Source organism: Salvia hispanica, chromosome 2 (genome assembly GCF_029641045.1).
Source record: "Salvia hispanica isolate PSC_SH4W2 chromosome 2, Shi_PSC_v1, whole genome shotgun sequence".
In the NCBI taxonomy this organism is placed as follows: domain Eukaryota; kingdom Viridiplantae; phylum Streptophyta; class Magnoliopsida; order Lamiales; family Lamiaceae; genus Salvia; species Salvia hispanica.
This window is the reverse complement of record NC_142693.1, coordinates 23009765-23031852: the sequence shown is the minus strand read 5'-3', so window position 1 is coordinate 23031852 and position 22088 is coordinate 23009765. Positions and strand designations below refer to the sequence as shown.

Below are 22088 nucleotides of genomic sequence, written 5' to 3'. Positions count from 1 at the left end.
GTAGTCTTCCCAACGCCTGCGGTTCCATGAAGTGCGTGGAAATGAATCCAGCCGCTATACCAAACCTTTATCAGATTGATTTTGAGTAGCTGGAATTGGTCTAATAATCCAATCATCTTCGAGTTGGTTCCACGAAAACCGATTATTGAGGAAATAGGTTTGTCTTGAGGCATATTCTCTACTTCATGAATGTATTCCTTCCCCATGTCATTGAGCGTCTGGATCAAGGAATGAACATCTTATTCCAGACTCTGCAGATCAATGGATATTTTCTTTCTAAGACTTTCAAATTGTGATAGAATGTGTTAGTAAGAAGGGATTCCAATGAGTCTTCGAATTTCCATAATGCCTCTTTGATTCTTCCATCCAAAGCATTCACCTTCTTCCTGCTCTTGCTTGGACTTGTCTCGTCCAATCTTTCCAGAATTTGGTGCAATGAATCCAACTCTTTGTACACGACATCCATGATTTGTTGAGAGCGAGCAACAAGGCTAAAACGAGAACAACGGAGAATATTGTTAATTGTATTCCTAAGAGAAAGCACAGCACCATAAGCAGTCATTTCTCTGATATGAAAGTTGGTGGTGGTGAAGGAATATATGTGAGTGATCAACTTGCAAATTTCAGTCAAGAGCTTCAGTTGTATATGATGAAACCTCAGATATGAGAAGAAATAATGAATGGAGAAAATGGTAATTGATCTGATCACTGGTGGTGGACAATGTGGTTGGTTGTGGTAGACATGTCTTATTTTCAAAACTTTTTGAATGATAACTTGTACTGACCTTTTTGAAAAACAGTGGGTCACCAATTTAAAACTGATTGCAATGGCAATATTGTAATTCTAAAAAAATAATGGCCCATAACTGTAGATATATGTCTTTTAAAATTAATAGTTCTTTCTTAATCAAAGCAATAGTTGATAGATAAGAATTACCTTTTCTCTACTTTCAAATTTTGTATATTTCTTTATCTACTTGTGTTTCTACTCTAGAAAAAAAATTTACGAACTCACATGCTCGTTGATGTCTGTGCTCTCATCCATTTCCTCATGATCATACGTATATTCATCATCATTCTCTTCCTCATCCTCGTGACATGTATAATCACCAACGTCCAAGCCTATATCTGCTGATTTTTCAAGTTGAATTTGAAAGATGATCATTGTACAAAGTTACTACTTTCCTAATATCTCCAAAATATTCACATGAGTAATACCTTCGCCATCTTCTCCCCAGTTGGCATAATTTCAAAATCATTCTCTGTCTGTATCTTCACTATCAGTCATATCTTCATCATCATTCTCATCCTCAGTTTCCAAAATGGATCTGCAGTAATGAATTTGGAAGAGTGTAAAAGGTTAAAATTGAACAAGAAACCATAATTTATATGTTTTCATCGGTCACATCTTTTTGGTACAAGGAAATGAGAGAAAGCTTCCATTACCAAAGGGATATGTATGTTGTCCTTATTCTAAGCCTTGAATGCCAAATTTTATTTAACTCAATACAGCAGTACATGTATCATGTAATGAAGTTACTTTGTCAAAACAAAGATCAAATCATGCAAAACACAAAAAAAGATAATGTACCGCTCACCTTTTCAGCTCGAATAATAGAAATTCCTAATTTATGCAACAACCTAATAATACAACGATTGATTTTGAACATACGGAAAGAAAACGTGGTGTCTCACCTTTCAAGCCCAGATATATAGTCGGCTCCATCCCTGAAAATTGATACATAAATATTGTGAGCCTAATTAGAATTAGAAATCTCACAGTTATCTTGCAATGTATGATTTGATTACTAACCTTTCACATTTGAAGGTTGTTGGTTTCCCGTAAAAAGAAGAAGAGTCAGTAACACGAAGCCGAACATCATTTGTTGGTTGCAATTGGCTGGCACACGTCAAAGCTAAAGGATTGCAGTCCTCCAATTCAATCTCTATGATCATTCTTCCAAATTCTGCATACACAGAAGCAGGCCTGTGGATCTCTTTTAGTTTGTAGCAATGTTTTAGGCTCAAGTATTTAAGCCTAAGGAAGCTTAGGTACGCTGGTTTCCATTGCACCAAATCACTTTCTTCAATTAGAAGAAACTCAAGACTCGAAAAACTATGCCTTTTCGCTTTCCAATGTGAACCACGAAAGGCGTATGATCGCAATTTGAGCACTTTAAGACTTGGCAAAGAGCCAATGACATCCAAGTATTCCCAGGGTAAACCCATGCCACTGAGATGTAACTTTTTCAAATTACGTGGAAACCTCAATTTCTTGGGAGTCACCGAGAACACCTGACTATGCACGATCACAGGATTTGTGATACTGAATTTGAGTGTCTCCAAACTTCCAAGTGTTGAAATGCAACCAAAGCAACTCAAAAGGTCGTTATGATCATCATAAGGTGTAAGCTCAATGTGTATTCCTAATTTCTTTATGCTAGGAATTCTTCTCGAAAGTTCCAAGAGAGTACAAATGCTAGCATTTACACCAACAAGTGTTGAGAGCTTTTTCAAAGAAGCAACATGAGATGGAGCAGCAAGGCTCTTTCCCGGTAACTCAATATGCTCTAACTCTTTCATGTCCCATATTTGTATTGGTACATATGATGGAGCCCCACAACGTCTAATGTTCATATGTGGATGCATAATCAAGACTCGAAGATTGAAAAGTTTGGATATAGTTGCAGGGAGATCACCGTTACAAGTTAAAGCAAGGTACTTAAGTTGGACTAGTGATAAAATTTCTATTGGAAATGTATAGAAACGTTGTGTAAGAGCATCTATTTCCCTTAGCAACATGAAACCAACATCTATAGAGATTGGATATTGGTGGTAAGGACCATATAAAAGGAGAGAACGTGTAGAGGATGCACAATTCAATCTCACTGAGTCTCGAAACTCTTTGATGCCAAATAAAATGTTATTTTCGAGACACAAGCTGCGTTGACCTTTTAGATCTTTTTCTTCTGCATCAATTAACTTATTTAAGACACGATAAAACTTGTTCTTACTAGCTTCTCCTCTACACACGTGCCGCCATGAAGAATGAAGCCAACAAGCTTTAAAATCACTAACAGAAACCTCATGTGAAGATTTAAACACGCTCTTCAAGTTGCGTAAAACAAGACTGTAGTAGAAAGCTAGCTCTCTTAAACATTCCCGATCATACCACAACCCCTCAGCAGTCAACATATCAATGATCTTGGAAGGGGGGGTGTGATAATCTTGAGGGAAAACTCCCATAAACATAAAAGGCATTTTAAGATGTTGAGGTAAGTACTCGTAACTTGGGAAAAGTACCTTCGATATTTCATTATATGCATCCGTGAAGACTGAATTTCTCTTTTCTGCTACATCCTTCCAGTAGGTTGGGTCTCTGTTATGCTCGGATTTGGATAGGATATCAGCAACTGTGAGTATTAAGAGAGGGAGACCTTCACAAAGCTTGGCAATTTTGGTGGCAGATTTGTGAAGGTGAGGAGGGCAAATCTCATCACCAAACACCTTCTCACATAATAGATCCATACTTTCTTCTTCATTCAAAAACCGGACCTCGTGCCAAGTTCCATACAGAATGCCATTCAGTAGTTTTCGATGTCGACCAGTAAACAGGATATGAACACATCCACTTTTTATGTTCAGAAATGAATCCTCCAAGAAATTCGATATCTCCCAGACATCATCCAACACAATGAGACATTTCTTTCCATACAATCTTTCCTCCAAGTAGTGATCACTAATTTCTTCATCTCCTTGTGCAATTCCACACAGTTGAGCTAGAATGCCTCGTGCAATTCGACTGATCGGTTGAGGTACTCTGCCTACAGTAACCCACGCGCGACACTCATATTTGCTCTGAATTTGTGAATCTTCATAAATTTGCATAGCAAGAGCGGTCTTACCAATGCCTGCCGTGCCATAGATAGAGTACTCAAGCCTCCAGGGGAGATCTCCTCGCAAAAGATAGGCTTTGATTCTTTTGAATTGATCTGATAATCCGATCATCTTCGAGATGCTTCCACGGGAACCAATTGATGAGGAAATAGGTTCGTCTTGAGGCATATTCACTACTTCATCAATGTACTCCTCCTGCATATCATTGAGCTTCTGGATCAACGAATTTGCAGCATTTTGCAGACTCTGCAGATCAATGGAGACTATCTCTGGAAGAATTTCAGATTGTGAAGGAATGTGTTGAATGAGAAGAGATTCCAGTGAGTCTTCAAATCTCCAAATTGCCTCTTTGATTCTTCCATCCAAAGCATTCACCTTCTTCCTGCTCCTGCTTGGACTTGTGCCGTCCAATTTCTCCAGAATGTGTTGCAATGGATCCAACTCGTTGTACACGACATCTATGATTTGTCGAGAGCAATCAACGAGGCTGAAACGAGAACAACAGAGAATATTGTCAATTGTATTCCGAAGAGAAAGAACACCACCAAAAGCCGTCATTCTTCAGATCTGATGGTTTCTGGTGGTGGAGCGGCGGCGGAAGGGAGAAAGGGGTAAGGTTGAAATTATATGTGAATTTGACAATAAACATTGTGCGATTATTGACTGTGGAATATTTTACTATTATAATTGGTGAGGCCAAAAAAAAGTCGTCTCAGTTAAATCTAATTCAGCTTCGCCGATTAGATCTGTAAACTGCATCAATGGCCGGAAAAGAGTGGCCGGCGATAGGAATTGATCTCGGAACCACCTATTCCTGCGTCGGCGTGTGGCAGCACGACCGTGTCGAAATCATCCCCAATGAACAGGGAAACCCAATCACGCCGTCTTACGTCGCCTTCACCCGTTCGGGCCGTCTCACCGGTGACACCGCAAAGAATCAGGCCGCCGTGAATCCGATCAACACGGTTTTCGGTACGGAATTTTTCCTAATTTGATCAACTCAATTTATTTGCTATTGCTAGATCTGCATTAGATTGTTGTTGAGCTGATTTATTGTTTCTGGTTGGATTTGGAGTGGAGTGGTTTTGGATTGGGTATAATGATTTAGGGATTTAGTTCGTCAATCTGTTTGTTTGCTTACTGCATTACACTTGAATTCATAAGAAGAACAATCCTCCGAAGGGGCCTACCGTTGGTACCGTTCTAAATTCTTTATATCCCGAGACGTCCAGCTCGGGAAATGATTCCGAGTTGTACAGAGTTGAATGTGTTAATGCTAGTGTGATAGTTAGTCATAGACACTCTCTCGATTACAGCCGCATATCAAAGATGATTTTGTGCAGAATTGAGCTTAGCTACTTATCCTTATGTTCACGGTTGAGAAATAACCGTTCTAATCGATTCTTGTTGATTTGGCACTGATATCTGTTTCAGTTAGTAAGTGGAAACACGTATTCACAATCGCGCTTCTTCTTTCAGCCTTCTTTTCGTTGTCTTAATGAGTAGAAGATAGATCATTCTCTTTTGATTATTTCCCAGATGCAAAGAGGTTGATTGGAAGGCTGTTTAGTGATTCATGTGTTCAGAGCGACATGAAGTTGTGGCCGTTCAAGGTTTTCTCTGGACCTAATGACAAGCCGATGATCAGTGTTGACTACAAGGGTGAGGAGAAGCACTTTGCTGCCGAGGAGATTTCATCCATGGTTTTGATAAAAATGAGGGAGATTGCCGAGGCGTACCTTGGTTCACCAGTGAGGAATGCTGTCATCACTGTTCCAGCTTACTTCAACGATTACCAGCGTCAAGCCACCAAGGATGCTGGAGTTATCGCCGGCCTCAATGTGATGCGTATCATCAAAGAGCCTACTGCTGCTGCCATTGCTTATGGTCTTGACAAGACGACGAGTGCTGTTCCGAAGAGCGTGTTAATCTTTGATCTTGGAGGTGGTACTTTTGATGTCTCTCTGCTCGTGTTAGAGGAGGGTGTCTTTGAGGTGACTGCCACCGCTGGTGACACTCACCTCGGTGGTGAGGACTTCAACAATCGAATGATTGATCACTTCGTTCACGAGTTGAAGATGAAGAACAAGGACATCAGAGGCAACCCGAAGGCCCTGAGAAGGTTGAGGACAGCCTGTGAGAGGGCAAAGAGGACTCTTTCGTTCGCTGCTGAAACCACCATTGAGATCGACTGTCTCTATGAGGGAATCGATTTCTACGCTCCCATCACTCGTGCTTGGTTCGAGGAACTCAACATGGACCTCTTCAGGAAGTGTATGGATCCGGTGGAGAAGTGCCTGAGGGATGCCAAGACTGACAAGAGCTCTGTGCACGAAGTCGTCCTTGTCGGAGGATCCACGAGAATCCCCAAAGTTCAGCAGTTGTTGCAGGAGTTCTTCAACGGGAAGGAGCTCTGCAAGAGCATCAACCCGGTTGAGGCAGTTGCGTATGGTGCTGCTGTCCAAGCTGCGATTTTGAGTGGCGAGGGTGGTGAGAAGGTTCAAGAACTATTGCTTCTTGATTCCACTCCTATCTCTCTTGGTTTGAAAACTGCTGGAGGTGTGATGACTGTTTTGATCCCAAGGAACACTGCTATTCCCACGAAGAAGGAACAGGTGTTCTCGACTTACTCAGAGAACCAGGCTAGTCTGTTGATTCAGGTCTACGAAGGTGAGAGAACGAGGGCGAAGGAGAACAACTTGCTTGGAAAGTTTAAGCTCTCGGGGATCCCTCCTGCTCCGAAGGGGGTTCCTCAGATCACTGTCTGCTTTGACATTGATGCCGATGGTATCTTAAATGTCTCTGCTAAGGACCAGAGTACCGGGCGGAATAGCAGGGTCACCATCACCAAGTCCAGAAACAAGAGTATACTCTCCAAAGCACAAGAAGAAGGTCGAGGCTAAGAAGTGAGCCTACAACATGAAGAACACCGGGAAGGATGAGAAGATCGCCTCAAAGCTCCGCCCTTTATATATGCTATTCCACAATTCAAGTTGAAATCGGGATTTCTCTAATGAATTCCCCAGCCGGGCGGATGATGGATCCGCAAGCTTGAACGTCTTGCTGCGTCTCATGATGAATGGCGAAATATGTCTTCTAAGTATAGGAAGATTACAAGCATCAGCTTCCTATGTAGGAACATATGTAATATGAACAACAATCTGAAACAGAACACATTTTGTAAGCCTATTACAAAGGCTTCCCAAAAATCTGCAGTGTTCTTCACCTTCAACCTCCTTTCTATGTTTCATCAACCTTTATTTTAAATACTCAAGTAATACTTCAATCAAACTCAACCCATAATAATAGTCAATCCATAATCCCCTCAACTTATGATCCTTAAAAGAATCCAACAAAAGTGACAATACTTAAATTCAATTGACAACCCAATAATACAACACTAATGATTCATGCAATGGAAATCAAACCAAAATACCAAAAATCACTATAGAAGTTCTTGATTGTTTTGAGCAAATTCATTCTTTGATTTACATGTGTATCACTTTGTAGCATCAGATTCAAAGCCTCAAAGAGCTCTCCTGCAAATCAAAAGTGGACTACATCACTTCTGTTCACTTTCAAATACTACTAAGAATCATATCTTTTGTTCATTTTCAAATACTACTAAAAATCATATATTTTGCTTAAGCTTACCCATCTTCTTCAACACTCCTCTCCTCAAAAAGCCCCATGAAGTCACACTCCTATGCTAAAACAATTAAACAGAACATCAAATACTAAACCACATTCTTCTACATGAAAAAAAACAAGACAATATACAAACTCACATCCTCCTTGACGTCGCCGCTTGCCTCTGTTTCCTATTCATCATAATCATACACATATTCGTCATCACTCTCTTCCTCACCCTCTTCATCTGTATCCTCATCAACGCCCTCACCTATATACTCAACATCAGTACAAATTTAACAAATGATTATTATACAAGGCTACTGCCCTTCATTCACATATTTAATACCTCAATCATCCTCTCCTCGATTGACAATATATTAATCAAAATCGTCACCTTCTGTGTCCTCATCAGACACGTATTTACCATCACTCTCTTCCTCATGCTCCTCACTTGTATTTGTATACTCATCATCACCCTTGCCTATATACTCAACATAAGTCCCAATGTTTTTGGTAAGAATTTAAAAGATGATCATAGTATAAAGCTACTACTCTCTTAATTGATTAAATAATACCTTCAGAATCATAATCTTCGTTTATATCCTCAACTTCCCTGCAGCAATGAATTAGAAAGAGGACCACTGTACTATGTTAAAAATGAACAAGAAACAATAATTTAGTAGTAAACAGTCACATTTTTTTGTATGTCATCCTTGTTCTAAACCTCGAATGTGTATACAAAACATGGTATCTTACCATTCCTTCCGCCTGCTTAACTTGCCGCATCCAAGCCTGAAATTAATACTAGTAGTATTAAATATTCAGAATTTATAGCAACTTAAAACACTTAAGTGGATATTATTATTACATAACATCAAAACTTAAATTCAGACTATCATGAGCCTACTTAGAATTTTGATAGTTGTAACAGTTATCTTGATATGTTAAGACTAAGACATTAGACATATGATTTGATGTGCAGAGTTGGAGGACTAACCTTCGAATTCTGATAGTTGTCGGTTTCTCGTAAAAAGAAGAAGAGGCAATAACATCAAGTGTATTAAGATCTCCCGGCCGTAATTGGCTGACACAAGTCAAGGCTAAAGGATTGCAGTCCTCCAACTCAATCTCTACAGTACATTCATTTGTGTACAGAGAAGAAGGCCTACGGATCTCTTTTAGTTTGTAGCAGTGTTTCAAACTTAGGTAGTCAAGCTTAGGGAAGCTTCCAGGTCTTGGTTTCAATTGCACCAAATCACTATCTTCAATTAGAAGAAACTTAAGAAAACGAAAACTCTTCCTTTTTGTATCCCACCGTGAACCCTGAAAGGCGTAGGAACGCAATTTGAGCACACGAAGCCATCGCAAATTGCCAATGACATCCATATATTCCAACGGAAAACCCATGCCACTCAAATGTAACTTTCTCAAATCAGGTGGCAACTTCAAAGTCACCGGAAAAACATGACCATGCCTGACCACAGGATTTGTGATACTCAATTTGAGTGTCTTCAAACTTTCAAGTGTTGAAATGCAAAGAAAGAAACTCAAAAGATCGTTATGGTTATCATACGGTGTTTGCTCAATCTCTATTCCTAATTTCCGTATGTTAGGAATTCTTTTGAAGAGTTCCGTGATAGTACAAATGCTAGCATTCACACCTACCAGTGTCGAGAGCTTTTTCAGTTGAGCAATATTAGATGAAGCTGCAAGGCTCTTTCCCAATATCTCAATATGCTTTAACTCATGCATCTCCCATATTTGTATTGGAACATATGATGGAGCTCCACGACGTCTAATTTTCTGATGTGGATGGATAATCAAGACTCGAAGATTGAAAAGTTTGGATATAGTTGCAGGGAGATCAGCGTTACAAGTTAAAGCAAGGTACTTAAGTTGGACTAGTGACAAAATTTCTGTTGGAAATGTATAGAAACGTTGTGTAAGAGCGTCTATTTCCCTTAGCAACATGAAACCAACATCTATAGGGATTGGATATTGGTGGTAAGGACCATAGAAAAGGAGAAAACGTGCAGAGGATGCACAGTTCAATCTCACTAAGTTGCAAAACTCCTTGATGCCAAATAACATGTTGTTTTCGAGACATAAGCCACGCTGACCTTTTAGACTTTCTTCAGAGGCATCAGCTAACTTATTTAAGACATGATAAAACTTTTTCTTACTAGCTTCTCCTCTGCACACGTGCCGCCATGAAGAATGAAGCCGGCAAGTTTTATAGTCGCAAGTGTGTGCATTATGAGAAGTTTTGTTCATGCTCTTTACTGTGTATAAAACTAGACTGTAGAAGGTAGCTAGCATATTCAACCATCTGCTATAATTGGGAAACAACCCCTCAGCAGTCAACATATGAATGATCTTGGAAGGGGGTGTGTGATAATCTTGAGGGAAAACTCCCATAAACATAAAAGGCATTTTCAGATGTTGAGGTAAGTAGTCGTAACTTGGGAAAAGTACCTTTGATATTCGATTATATGCATCCGTGAAGACTGAATTTCTCCTTTCTGCTACTTCATTCCAGTACTCTGGATCTCTATTATGCTCGGATTTCGATAGAATGCCAGCAACAGTGACTATCAAGAGAGGGAGACCTTCACAAAGCTTGGCAATTTTGGTGGCAGATTTGTGAAGGTGAGGAGGGCAAATCTCATCACCAAACACCTTCTCACATAATAGATCCATACTTTCTTCTTCATTCAAAAACCGGACCTCATTGTAAGAAACAATATTGTTTAGGTGATCAAACATTTCAAACCACATAGATGCTCGATGTCGACCAGTTATTATGACACTGACATCCCTTAGGCGTTCATGAAAGGAACGTACCAAGAATCTTACTAACTCTGTGTCCCAGACATCATCCAACACAATGAGGCATTTTTTGCCGTGGAGACGTTCTTCCAAGCAGTGAACACTAATGTCCTCACCTCCTTGTGTAATTTCACACAGTTGAGCTAGAACGCCTCGTGCAATTTGACTGGTCGGTTGAGGTACTCTGCCTACTGTAACCCATGCGCGACACTCATACTTGCTCTGAATCTCTGCATCTTGATAAACTTTCATAGCAAGAGCGGTCTTTCCAACGCCTGCCATTCCATAAAGCATGTACACGTGGCTGAATTGGCGTTTCATAAGTTGGATTTTGAGCAGTTGGAATTGATCTGATAATCCAATCATCTTTGAGTTGGTTCCATGAAAGCCAAATATTGAGGAAATAGGTTCGTCTTCAGCCATATTCTCTACTTCATAACTGTACTTCTTCTCCATATCGTTGAGCTTCTGGATTAACGAATTCGCATCATTTTCCAGACTCTGCAGATCAATGGAGACAATCTCAGGAAGAGTTTGAGATTGTGAAGGAATCTGCTGAATGAGAAGAGATTCCAATGAGTCTTCAAATTTCCATAATGCCTCTTTGATTATTCCATCCAAAGCATTCACCTTCTTCCTGCTCCTGCTTGGACTTGTGACGTCCAATCTTTCCAGAATCATTCGAAATAGAATCAACTCATTGTGCACTCCTTTTATGATTTGTTGAGAGCCACCGACGAGGCTAAAACGAGAACAACCTAGAATATTGTTAATTGTATTCCTAAGAGAACCCACAGCACCATAAGCAGTCATTTCTCTGGTATGGAATGGTGGTTGTTGAGATATGTGTGAATTGTGATATGAAAAGAATGGAGAAATCTGAATAATGCTAGTAGTATTAAAAATAATCAGTCCACATTGGCCAGCCAAAAAAAGTTGTCATTATTGCATCTATAGATATAGGGGTGGGAATTAGGTGTTTTTATCTATGTAAAGCTAGATTTAAATACATAAATGCAGAAGTAGGATATTTTTAGGTCATTGTAAATTTATTTTTAGGTCATTCTAACAAGTAATGATCTAAAATGATCTTATCATGACATCAAACTCGAATTTTATAATATAACTTAAAACTGCTTAATAATGATCCTCTGTGTTTTTAGTTAATTATTGACCATTAGATCATTTAATATTAGGGCCAAGATTTTTGGTCTGAATTTAGGATTTAGACTATTCTTGTTTTGATCATCTCCTTATTAGTCTAATACTAATGATAAATAAAAAAATGTATAAAAATCTTTACCAATCTTCTTTTGTCGGTTAATACTTTGATAAAGTAAATAAATATACAAGATTCAGAATATAAAATTGTTCATAACAGAATTCATTAGTATGAAGTAGGCAGACATGTGATTTCACATTGGTCATTGTAATTCCATTAATTATTTTAGAGGTGATTTTGTCTTTTATTCCCCTATATTGGGCCGTTAAGCCCAGTAAAGTGGGTTGTAATTATTTCTGTTGGAAATTTGGGAATAATGTTGATTTAATTGTTTCATGACTGATTTTTTTGGAAATTATAGTTACTTAATTGTTTAAAAATTTTCATATTCAAAAATTGGTACTCCCTTCATCTAATAATAAATGTCACACTTTTCCTTTTAGTTTGTCCTACTCAACATAAGACGTCGTATTCCTTTTTTTTGAAAAAATCTCCCCCACGTTAATATAAATCAGTTTGAAAATTGTTAAATTCATTGATCAAATTCATATAATTTGAGTTACATGTGTATGAATTTTTAGGCTTGTAGCAGCAGATTCAAAACCTCAAAGAGGTCTCCTCAAATCGAAAGCGCATTACATCACTTTCAATTACTAAGACTCATAACTTTTGCTTAATTAATACAGCAGAAAATACCATGAAACCTAACTGAAAGAAGAAGAAGCAATTTGCTTTGCCTTTAAAAGATGATAATTATGCAAAGCTACTACTCTTCTTCTTCATCATACTCTCTTCCGTATCGTCACGGTCGTACGTGTATTCCCGGTCATCACCCTCGCCTATATCCTCAGCATTAGTGCCAATTTTTCAGTAAGAATTTAAAAGATGATATGTACAAAGCTACTACTCAATGTACTCATATAATACCTTCACCATCCTCTTCCTCGCCGTCGTCAGTGTTGGAACTGCAGTAATGAATATGAAAGAGGAGCATTGTACCATGTTAGAATTAAACAAGAAACAACAATTTATATGTTTACAGAGCTCACATCATTTTGGTTAAAGGAAAACAGAGAAAGCTTTCGTTAGCAAACTGATTAGTATGTTGTCCTTGTTATTGCAAAACAGAGAAAGTGTTAAAATCACATAACAACAGAATAACACAACTACTGAAATTACTTTCTGATATCAAAACAAAGCCAAAGTTATGCATAACACAAAAAGATCACCTTCCTTGAATCACAAACTAAATGACAGAATCTAAAATAAGTCACAAGTCTTAAAATCACATAACAACACAATAACACAACTATTGATTTTGAATATCCAGGTATAATACATCAATATCTGGAAGTTAAAGCAACCTAAAACACTTGAGACTAAAACACGAGGTCCAAGATTGTATAAATGCTAGCATTCACACCTACAAGTGTTGAGAGATTCCTCCCGGAAGTAACATGAGATGGAGCTATAAGGCTCTTTCCTAATATCTCAATGTGCTCTAACCCTTGCATGTCCCATACTTGTATTGGTACATATGATGAAGCTCTAATAAGTCTAATGTTCATATGTGGATGGATAATTAAGACTCTGAGGTTGAAAAGTTTCGATATAGTTGAAGGGAGTTCTCTGTTACAAGTTAGAGCAAGGTACTTTAAATGGACTAGTGTCAAAATTTCTATTGGAAAAGTGTAGAAACGTTGTGTAAGAGCATCTATTTCTCTTAGCAATCTATATTGGTGGTAAGGACCATTAGAGAAGGAGGGAACGGGTATAGGATGCACAATTCAATCTCACTGAGTCGCAAAACTCTTTGATGATAAATAAAATGTTGTTTTCGATACATAAGCCGCGTTGGCCTTTTAGAACTTCTTCTTCTGCATCCTTCAACTTATTTAGGAGATGAAAAAACTTGTTCTTACTAGCTTATCCCCTACACACATGCCTCCACGAAGAATGAAGCCAACAAGTTTTGTACTCCTTAGCATTGAACTCTTTATAAGAAGAATGAAGCTGAGAATTTTTATGCACACTCTTCAATCTGCATAAAACAAGACTGTAGTTGATAGCTAGCTCTCTCAAATATTCCCAATCCTCCGATAAACCCTTAGCATCCGACAATCCCTCAGCGGTGAGCATGATGATGATCTTGGAAATGGGGGTGTTATAATCTCGTGGAAAAACTCCCATAAACAGAAAAAGGCACTTTTAGATGTTGAGGTAAATAGTCGTAGCTTGGGGAAAGTACCTTTGATATTCTGTTATATGCATCCGTGAAGACTGAATTTCTCTTTTATGCTACTGCGTTCCAATAGACTGGATCTCTATTCTGTTCGGATTTGGATAGGATATCAGCAACAGTGACTATCAAGAGTGGAAGACCTTCGCAAAGCTTGGCAATTTTGGTGGCAGCTCTGTGAAGTTGCGGAGGACAAATCTCATCACCAAACACCTTCTCACATAGTAGATCCATACTTTCTTTTTCCTTCAAAAACCGTAACTCATACAACGAAAAATCACTCATCCATTTCCGATGTCGACCAGTAAGCAAGACATGAATATACCCATTTTTTATGGTTGGTAAGAAATGTATCAAGAATGTTACTACCTCTATCTCCCATACATCATCCAACACAATAAGGCAATTCTTGCGAGCGGATCTTTCTTTCAAGCAGTGATCAATTATTTCTTCATCTCCTTGTTTGATTACAGACAGTTGAGCAAGAATGCCTTGTGAAATTTGGCTCATCGGTTGAGGTACTCTGCCTACAGTGACCCACGCGCGCGCTGATATATGATCTGAATTTGTGGATCTTGATATATTTGCATAGCAAGAGTGATCTTCCCAATGCCTGACGTTCCATAAAGTGCGTGCACGCGATTCCAGATGAAAGATCCTCTCATAAGATCGGTTTTGAGTCTTTGGAATTGGTCTGATAATCCAATCATCTTTGTGTTGGTTCCATGAAAACCAATTGATGAGGAAATAGGTTCGTCTTGAGGCATATACCCTACCTCATAAATGTACTCCTCCTTCATTTCGTCGAGCGTCTCGATCAATGAATGTGCATGATTCTTCAGACTCTGGAGATCAATGAAGACAATCTTTGGAAAGAGTTTGAGATTGTGAAGGAATGTGATGAGTGAGAAGGGATTCCAATGAGTCTTCAAATCTCTATATTGCATCTTTGATTCTTCCATCCAAACCATTAACCTTTTTCCTGCTCCTACTTGGACTTGTCTTATCCAATCTTGCCAGAATTCCTTTCCATGGCTCCACCAACTCCTTGTACACACCTTCTATGATTTTTCGAGAGCCACCAACGAGGCTAAAACGAGAACAACGGAGAATATTGTTAATTGTATTCCTAAGAGAAAGTAAAGCACCATAAGCCATTATTTCTCTGATATCAAAGTTGGGATTTTCAGTAGAGAGCTTCAACTACGTATTATCAAACCACAAATATGAGAAGAATGGAGAAACTGGTATATGATCATGATTCTTATCTTTGATGGTGGAGATGGAGAATGTGGTTATGATGGAAATATCTTATCCTAAAAGTGTAAACAAAAAAAATGCCCTTTTTCCCATAAAATAAAGTCTCATCCAAAGCACAAGAAGGTTGAGGCTAAGTCTTCCTATTTGGTGTGTAGCAGTTGAATTCTATGTTGCATCTTCAGCAGTTGAAGTTGAAATTGTGATTTCGCTAACGAATTCCTCAGGCGGGCAGTGACCTGGTGATGGATCCGCAAGCTTGAACGTCCTGTGTGTGTCTCTTACTGAACGGCTTTCGAGAAGTACTTGTTGTGCACAAGACCTTATTGATTTCATGTGTGAGGGTATTCCTCCACTGAACTCTGTGCAACCCTGTTACAGACCAACTGCAAGAGGAAGGTCAAGGCTAAGACTGCGCCTACAACATGAGGAACACCGGGAAGGATGAGAAGATCGCCTCAAAGCTCCGCTTGTATATGCTATTCCACAATTCATGTTGAATTTGGGATTTCTCTAATGAATTCCCCAGCCGGGCTGATGATGGATCCGCAAGCTTGAACGTCTTGCTGTGTCTCGTGATGAATGGCGTTCGAGCAGTAAATGTAACCAAGCTTTTCAGCTTCCTATGTAGGAACTACAATCTGAAACATAACACATTCTCTAAGCCTATTACAATGGCTTCCCAAAAATATGCAGTGTTCTTCACCTCCAACCTCCTTATCCATGTTCATCAACCTTTATTTCAAATGCTCAAGTAATACTTTCAATCAAATTCAACCCATAATAATTGTCAATCCATGCATAATCCCCTCAACTTATGATCCTTAAAAGAATCCAACTAAGTTACAATACTTAAAAGTAATTGTGTTTCATTCAATGGAAATTCAAAGCCTCAAATTCATTCTTGAATTTACATGTGTATCACTTTGTAGCAGCAGATCCAAAGCCTCAAACAGCTCTCCTGCAAATCAAAAGTGGACTACATCACTTCTGTTCACTTTCAACTACTACTAAGAATCATATCTTTTGATTAAGCTTACCCATCTTCTTCATGAAGTCACACTCCTATGCTAAAACAACCAAACACAACATAAAATACTAAACCACATTCTTCTACATGAAACAAACAAGACAATCTACAAACATACTTCCTCCTTGACGTTGGCGCTTGCCTCTATTTCCTATTCATCATATGCTTATTCTCTTCATTTGTATTCTCATCAACGCCCTCGCCTATATACTCAACATCAGTACAAATTTAACAAATGATTATTATACAAGGCTTCTGCCCTTCATTCACATATTTAATACCTCCATCATCCTCTCCTCGACTGGGAATATCTTCATCAAAATCATCGCCTTCTGTATATACTCAACATAAGTGCCAATATCATTAGTAAGAATTTAAAAGATGATCATAGTACAAAGCTACTACTCTCTTAATTGATTTAATAATACCTTCAGAATCATAATCTTCGTTTATATCCTCAACTTCCCTGCAGCAATGAATTAGAAAGAGGACCACTGTACTATGTTAAAAATGGACAAGAAACAATACTTAAGCAGTAAACGGTCACATTTTTTTGTAAAATGAAACAAGAGAAGGCTTGATTTGTATGTCATCCTTGTTCTAAACCTCGAATGCGTTTACAAAACATGGTATCTTACCATTCCTTCCGCATGCGTAACTTGTCGATTCCAAGCCTGAAATTAATACTAGTAGTATTAAATATTCAGAATTTATAGCAACCTAAAACACTTAAGTTGATATTATTATTACATAACATCAAAACTTAAATTCAGACAATCGTGAGCCTGCTTAGAATTTTGATAGTTGTAACAGTTATCTTGATATGTTAAGACTAAGACATTAGACATATGATTTGATGTGCAGAGTTGGAGAACTAACCTTCGAATTTTGATAGTTGTTGGTTTCTCGTAAAAAGAAGAAGAGGCATCAAGTGTTTCAAGGCTAAAGGATTGCAGTCCTCCAACTCAATCTTTACAGTACGTACAACTTTGTACAGAGAAAAAGGCCTAGGGATCTCTTTTAGTTTGTAGCAATGTTTCATGCTTAAGTAACTAAGACTAGTGAAGCTTAGGTATCTTGGTTTCAATTGCACCAAATCACTATCTTCAATTAGAAGAAACTGAAGCTGATGAAAACTATTCCATTGTGTATCCCACCGTGAACCCCGAAAGGCGTAAGAGCGCAATTTGAGCACACTAAGCCATGGCAAATTGCCAATGACATCCATATATTCCAAGGGAAAACCCGTGCCACTCAAATGTAACTTTCTCAAATGAGGTGGCAACTTCATTGACCCTGGAGTCATCGGAAAAACATGACCATGCCTGACCACAGGATTTGTGATACTGAATTTGAGTGTCTTCAAACTTTTAAGTGTTGAAATGCAACGAAAGCAACTCAAAAGATCATTATGGTCATCATACGGCGTTTGCTCAATCTGTATTCCCAATTTCTGTATGTTAGGAATTCTTTTGAAGAGTTCCGTGATAGTACAAATGCTGGCATTCACACCTACCAGTGTCGAGAGCTTTTCCAGTTGAGCAATATTACATGGAGCTGCAAGGCTCTTTCCCAATATCTCGATATGCTTTAACTCATTCATGTCCCATATTTGTATTGGTACATATGATGGAGCTCCACGACGTCTAATGTTCATGTGTGGATGGAAAATTAAGACTTGAAGGTTGAAAAGTTTGGATATGGTTGCAGGGAGATCACCGTTGCAAGTTAAAGCGAGGTACTTTAGTTGGACTAGAGATAAAATTTCTATTGGGAAAGTATAGAAACGTTGTGTAAGAGCGTCTAATTGCCTTAGCAACATGAAACCAACGTCTATAGGGATTGGATATTGGTGGTAAGGACCATAGAAAAGGAGAAAACGTGCAGAGGATGCACAGTTCAATCTCACTAAGTTGCAAAACTCCTTGATGCCAAATAACATGTTGTTTTCAAGACATAAGCTGTTAATTTCTCATATGTATTCTGTCCCACATCGGTTATGTAACATAGCCTAGCTTAGTCTCTTGTACTATATATACTAGTATTACACCCGTGCTATGCACGGACTAAAATAATTTTAAAATATTAATTTTAGAATATAATGTAAAATTATATATAATATCATTATATGAAAATTGTTAATTTTAGAAATGGTTGACACGGACTAAAATAATTATAAGATATTAATTTTAGAATGTAATTTAACGAACAAAAATTATAAACAATATCATTATATGAAAATTGTTAATTTTAGAAATTTGTTGACTTTTTACTAAAAGGAAAATTAATCAATTACTTACCAAAATAATAAAATAACTCCACTACTATGGAACGGAGGGAGTAGTATAATATTATATGTTTAAAAAATATGATCACCATTTAAAACTTCTAACTCCGCGTTCTTTTCAAAAGCTATATAAATTTAATATTATGAGTTAATTTATTATTAGACACATGCTTATTTTTTTTTATTCTTTTAAATTAGTACTATAATTTCTAATTATTAAATATCTCATGAATACGATTTTATAATTTGTGATTAAGTTTTAAAGAATACATATTTTGATTCAATAGTTGGATAGATAGCAAATGATTTATCTCTATTAAATATAACACAAGACATTTATTATAATTAATCCATAACTATAGGGATAGATTGTGCCAAACCAACTTATTATAAATAGAAATTAATAATTTTAAAAAATTGAATATTGAGCCAAATTAGATAAAAAATCCAAAAATCATAAAACAGCTAAGCCCCCAAGGCCCCAATAAGAAATTTCTTAACATCAAATATTTGAACAAATAATATTACAACCACCACTCATATTGTTAGGTTTTATTGAATTAAATTTAATTTCAATAGTCATTGTCTTCCATTTATTAAATAAATACGTTATTAGTTATTAGAGCTCTACTAATCCTACGTTCTACCATATAATCATATCTTTAGATGCCATTTTAATCACACATTTTACATTTTATTTTTAATCGTAACTATAAATTAATCATTTTGCATTTAAAATTGAAAAATGAATCATTTAAATTCTCTATATATTACTCCATTTCTTCAGAAAAACTATTGTTTTTAGTTTAAGTTTTAATATGGTCCGCTTAGTAAGTTAGGATTCAGCTAAAATATAAATACGTGGAAAATAATACTGTACATTATTTTTGTAAAATGGAAAAATGACTCCGACCGCGAGACCAAAAAATCAAGCAAATTTCCATCAAACAAAACAAAAAAACCCTAAAGAATGTATAATTACCACTTCTCCTAATGAGATTTAAGATATTGTTTATCAAAAGCTATAATTTAAGATTGCACTGGTGAGACACTTCCTAGTCGAGCTTCATTTCATTGCAATATGGTGACCCTATACACTAAAAACCCAAAACCTTAAAACCTAAATCCTAAACCCTTATCTTTAAAATATACTCATCATGACCAACAAATGAGCCAAATATCAATAAAATTCTCTTTCCGTCCCAGTTCAATTTTACTTTGTTGATCACTTATTCTATTTTGGGGGTTTTAGATCTGTATTCGATATCTTACACCGGGTCGGCTTACTTGATATTCCTTACTGATCGTAGAGGTTTTTTTACCTGAATCTTGGCCTAAATCTGTTTATATGCTCATGTCAAGAAAGTGTTTTATAATAGGGCTATATGAATGGTAAACAAAAAAAAATCTTGCTTGCATTCATCCAAGCATCTATTCACCCAATGGTATTATTTATTGGAGCTGAGTAGTGTTCTGTTGAAGCTATACTTGTATTTCTATCTAATCAAATAATTGTGTTTCACGGTTTAAGAAATGTAATAGAAGGAATGGAATACAATCAAATAATTGTGTTTCACAGTTTAAGAAATGTAATAGAAGGAATGGAATACATATAAGAAGGCTCAAAAATGAAATGCAAAGCTAGACATTATTTTTTCTACCACGGTCATGAGCCCATGACAATTTTAATTAACAGAATTGGTATTTATAGAAAATTTAATAGCTTTTGCCATTCTAATCTGGTAATCCATTTTACATTCTTCTCTATCGACACTTAGTGACCCCAATTATAATTTATTATAGATTGAAGTAGTAATAAATGGCATATAAATTTTTAACCGTTCTCAATGGGAGATTTTGTTTAATCTGAATCAAATGTGTGTAGAAGTTCAACCACTTCCCATATTGTTAGGTTTCAAACTAAAATTATCCGCAGGGACTTAGCGCAGTTGGTTCCGGAGGAGCAGATATTGCTACAAGGTTTTATTGAATTAAATTTGATTTCAATGGTCATTGTCTTCCATTTATTAAAAAAATACGTTATTAGTTATTAGAGCTCTACTAATCATACGTTTTAACATATAATCATATCTTTAGAGGCCCTTTAATCACACACATTTTACATTTTATCTTTAATCGTATATATTTTTTTAACTAAAATTCCGTAAAGAAAGTAATTATTCATAAACAACATATAAATTTTATAAAAGAAATAAAATCAAATTATGTTAATAAAATTAATATTATAAATATAATTCTTACTTCAATTTTATTTTGTTTTTGAAAAGCCAAGCCACCTAATCCATATAAATCGGATTTCATTAAAATAAATTGTGTTGAAATAGAAAAATAATTTTAAAAATGAACCAAATTTAATATCTGAATTTGATTATACTCGATTACCCAAATCATAGCATTTCTATTATCATCGATCACTAATCCTATTTAATTTTACATCATAAATAGTTAAAATTATGATTTCAACATTTCAACAACACATCCGATGATGCCAATTTAAGTTTATTAATGGTAAAAAAAATATTGACGAAATTAACAATTTAAAATAATTTAAAATATAATTATTTCTACACAAAATAGGGTAGTAAAAATAGACTTTGACTCTATTAATTAGAAAATTTTAATAAATTCCAAAACTACAAAAAAATACACATTTTTGGAAAATTTCTATTATTATAATAAAATCATCATACTGCAATATTGAGCGGAAATTGGCGAGCATATGTATAGAGACTTCTCATTTAGCATTTGATAATTTTGTCTTCGCATGATTTGAATGTCTATTAACTATATTTTTATCAAAATAACTTTATTTAAATGACAAAAATAATTACTACAAATAAACGAACTAAAATAATTACTAAGAGACAATATTTTATTTAAAGATATGGAAAAATAGTAAAAGAAAATATAGTACTCCATATAACTACTTTAGCAAAATATATGTAATAAATTCTAGCACAAATTATATAACGTAATTAGCATTCTAAAGTTATTATATATTGTGAATATAATGAATTATTTTTGGACCTAAATAAAATAAGATAAAATGAGAAATGAGAGCAAAATAGGAAAAGCCCTACAAAAATTTACACCAAATATTTATGCACATATTTTTGTACTCATACTATTTTTTACAATTGACAGTGTAGCCCTATTCTTGAGAAAAGTTTGGCGTCTCCCTCTTATTTTGCTTCTCCCTATTTTCTCACTGCTCATCCTCTCAAAACTTTTCCTTCCACTTTTGCTCTACCTCCTCTAGTAGCCGGCACATTCTCTAAACCTGCTCTTCGACTCTCACCATCTTGTAAAATCATATGACTCTCAGTCTACTTCAGGCTCCAGCCGCGCCTAGAGTTTAGGTCGATGTGTAGTGTATCCAGTTGTCGATAGCCACTTTGTACTGAATGCTCCACGTTTGAGGCAGCAGCGCCACCACATGAGAATCACCTCCGACGACACTCTTTTTTTCCAACACGGTCATGACACTTTTGATTAATAGAATTGGTATTTATAGAAGATCTTGTTAGAATTCTTCTCATTTTGCATTCTTCTCTATTGACTCTTAGTGAGCCCAATTTAATTTATTAGGCTAAATTAAATCAACAATAAATTGGCTCACAAATATTTGACGTGAAAAACGGTTAGAATTGGATCCAAAAGCGAGTGTGGATGC

The 22088-nt window shown here is 36.5% G+C and overlaps 4 protein-coding genes across 6 annotated transcripts; 1 reads left to right on the top strand and 3 right to left on the bottom strand.

Moving 5' to 3' along the window:
• Positions 1-202: 202 nt before the first annotated feature.
• LOC125201184 (putative late blight resistance protein homolog R1A-10) lies at positions 203-4455 on the bottom strand. Of its 3 annotated transcripts, XM_048099173.2 has the most exons (6): positions 3906-4455; positions 1814-3824; positions 1696-1728; positions 1219-1328; positions 1016-1128; positions 203-491 (listed from the first exon to the last, which is right to left on the bottom strand). In XM_048099173.2, the coding sequence occupies exons 1-4, from the start codon at positions 4453-4455 to the stop codon at positions 1256-1258; spliced, it is 2667 nt and encodes an 888-aa protein (XP_047955130.1). In that variant the 3' UTR covers positions 203-491; positions 1016-1128; positions 1219-1255. The 3 variants fall into 3 exon arrangements, with proteins under 3 accessions (XP_047955130.1, XP_047955129.1, XP_047955128.1); XM_048099172.2 differs by having other exon boundaries at positions 1016-1131; positions 1814-4455; XM_048099171.2 differs by having other exon boundaries at positions 1814-4455.
• A 203-nt stretch (positions 4456-4658) lies between these two features.
• Positions 4659-7129, top strand: LOC125201187 (heat shock cognate 70 kDa protein 2-like). The gene is made up of 2 exons (XM_048099197.2): positions 4659-4869; positions 5437-7129. The coding sequence occupies exons 1-2, from the start codon at positions 4659-4661 to the stop codon at positions 6798-6800; spliced, it is 1575 nt and encodes a 524-aa protein (XP_047955154.1). The 3' UTR covers positions 6801-7129.
• Positions 7130-7685: 556 nt separating this feature from the next.
• On the bottom strand, positions 7686-11172 carry LOC125189509 (putative late blight resistance protein homolog R1C-3). Its single transcript, XM_048086783.2, has 5 exons — positions 8528-11172; positions 8287-8322; positions 8106-8143; positions 7877-8011; positions 7686-7798 (listed from the first exon to the last, which is right to left on the bottom strand). The coding sequence occupies exons 1-4, from the start codon at positions 11170-11172 to the stop codon at positions 7908-7910; spliced, it is 2823 nt and encodes a 940-aa protein (XP_047942740.1). The 3' UTR covers positions 7686-7798; positions 7877-7907.
• Positions 11173-13874: 2702 nt separating this feature from the next.
• LOC125189501 (putative late blight resistance protein homolog R1A-3) lies at positions 13875-14330 on the bottom strand. Its single transcript, XM_048086776.1, has one exon. It carries the CDS (start codon positions 14328-14330, stop codon positions 13875-13877), a length of 456 nt encoding a protein of 151 aa, XP_047942733.1.
• Between the last annotated feature and the right edge of the window lie 7758 nt (positions 14331-22088).

What these genes read in the sequence shown, in the direction of transcription:
- LOC125201184 (XM_048099172.2), bottom strand. Translation starts at nt 4,455, where the DNA reads ATGACGGCTTTTGGTGGTGTTCTTTCTCTTCGGAATACAATTGACAAT. An exon ending in ACAACCTTCAAATGTGAAAG is followed by an intron (nt 1,729 to 1,813) that starts GTTAGTAATCAA and finishes ATCAATTTTCAG; the next exon opens with GGATGGAGCCGACTATATAT. An exon ending in TATATATCTGGGCTTGAAAG is followed by an intron (nt 1,329 to 1,695) that starts GTGAGACACCAC and finishes TCATTACTGCAG; the next exon opens with ATCCATTTTGGAAACTGAGG.
- LOC125201187 (XM_048099197.2), top strand. Translation starts at nt 4,659, where the DNA reads ATGGCCGGAAAAGAGTGGCCGGCGATAGGAATTGATCTCGGAACCACC. An exon ending in TCCGATCAACACGGTTTTCG is followed by an intron (nt 4,870 to 5,436) that starts GTACGGAATTTT and finishes ATTATTTCCCAG; the next exon opens with ATGCAAAGAGGTTGATTGGA.
- LOC125189509 (XM_048086783.2), bottom strand. Translation starts at nt 11,172, where the DNA reads ATGACTGCTTATGGTGCTGTGGGTTCTCTTAGGAATACAATTAACAAT. An exon ending in ACAACTATCAGAATTCGAAG is followed by an intron (nt 8,323 to 8,527) that starts GTTAGTCCTCCA and finishes TATTAATTTCAG; the next exon opens with GCTTGGATGCGGCAAGTTAA. An exon ending in TTAAGCAGGCGGAAGGAATG is followed by an intron (nt 8,144 to 8,286) that starts GTAAGATACCAT and finishes TCATTGCTGCAG; the next exon opens with GGAAGTTGAGGATATAAACG.
- LOC125189501 (XM_048086776.1), bottom strand. Translation starts at nt 14,330, where the DNA reads ATGAGCCAAATTTCACAAGGCATTCTTGCTCAACTGTCTGTAATCAAA.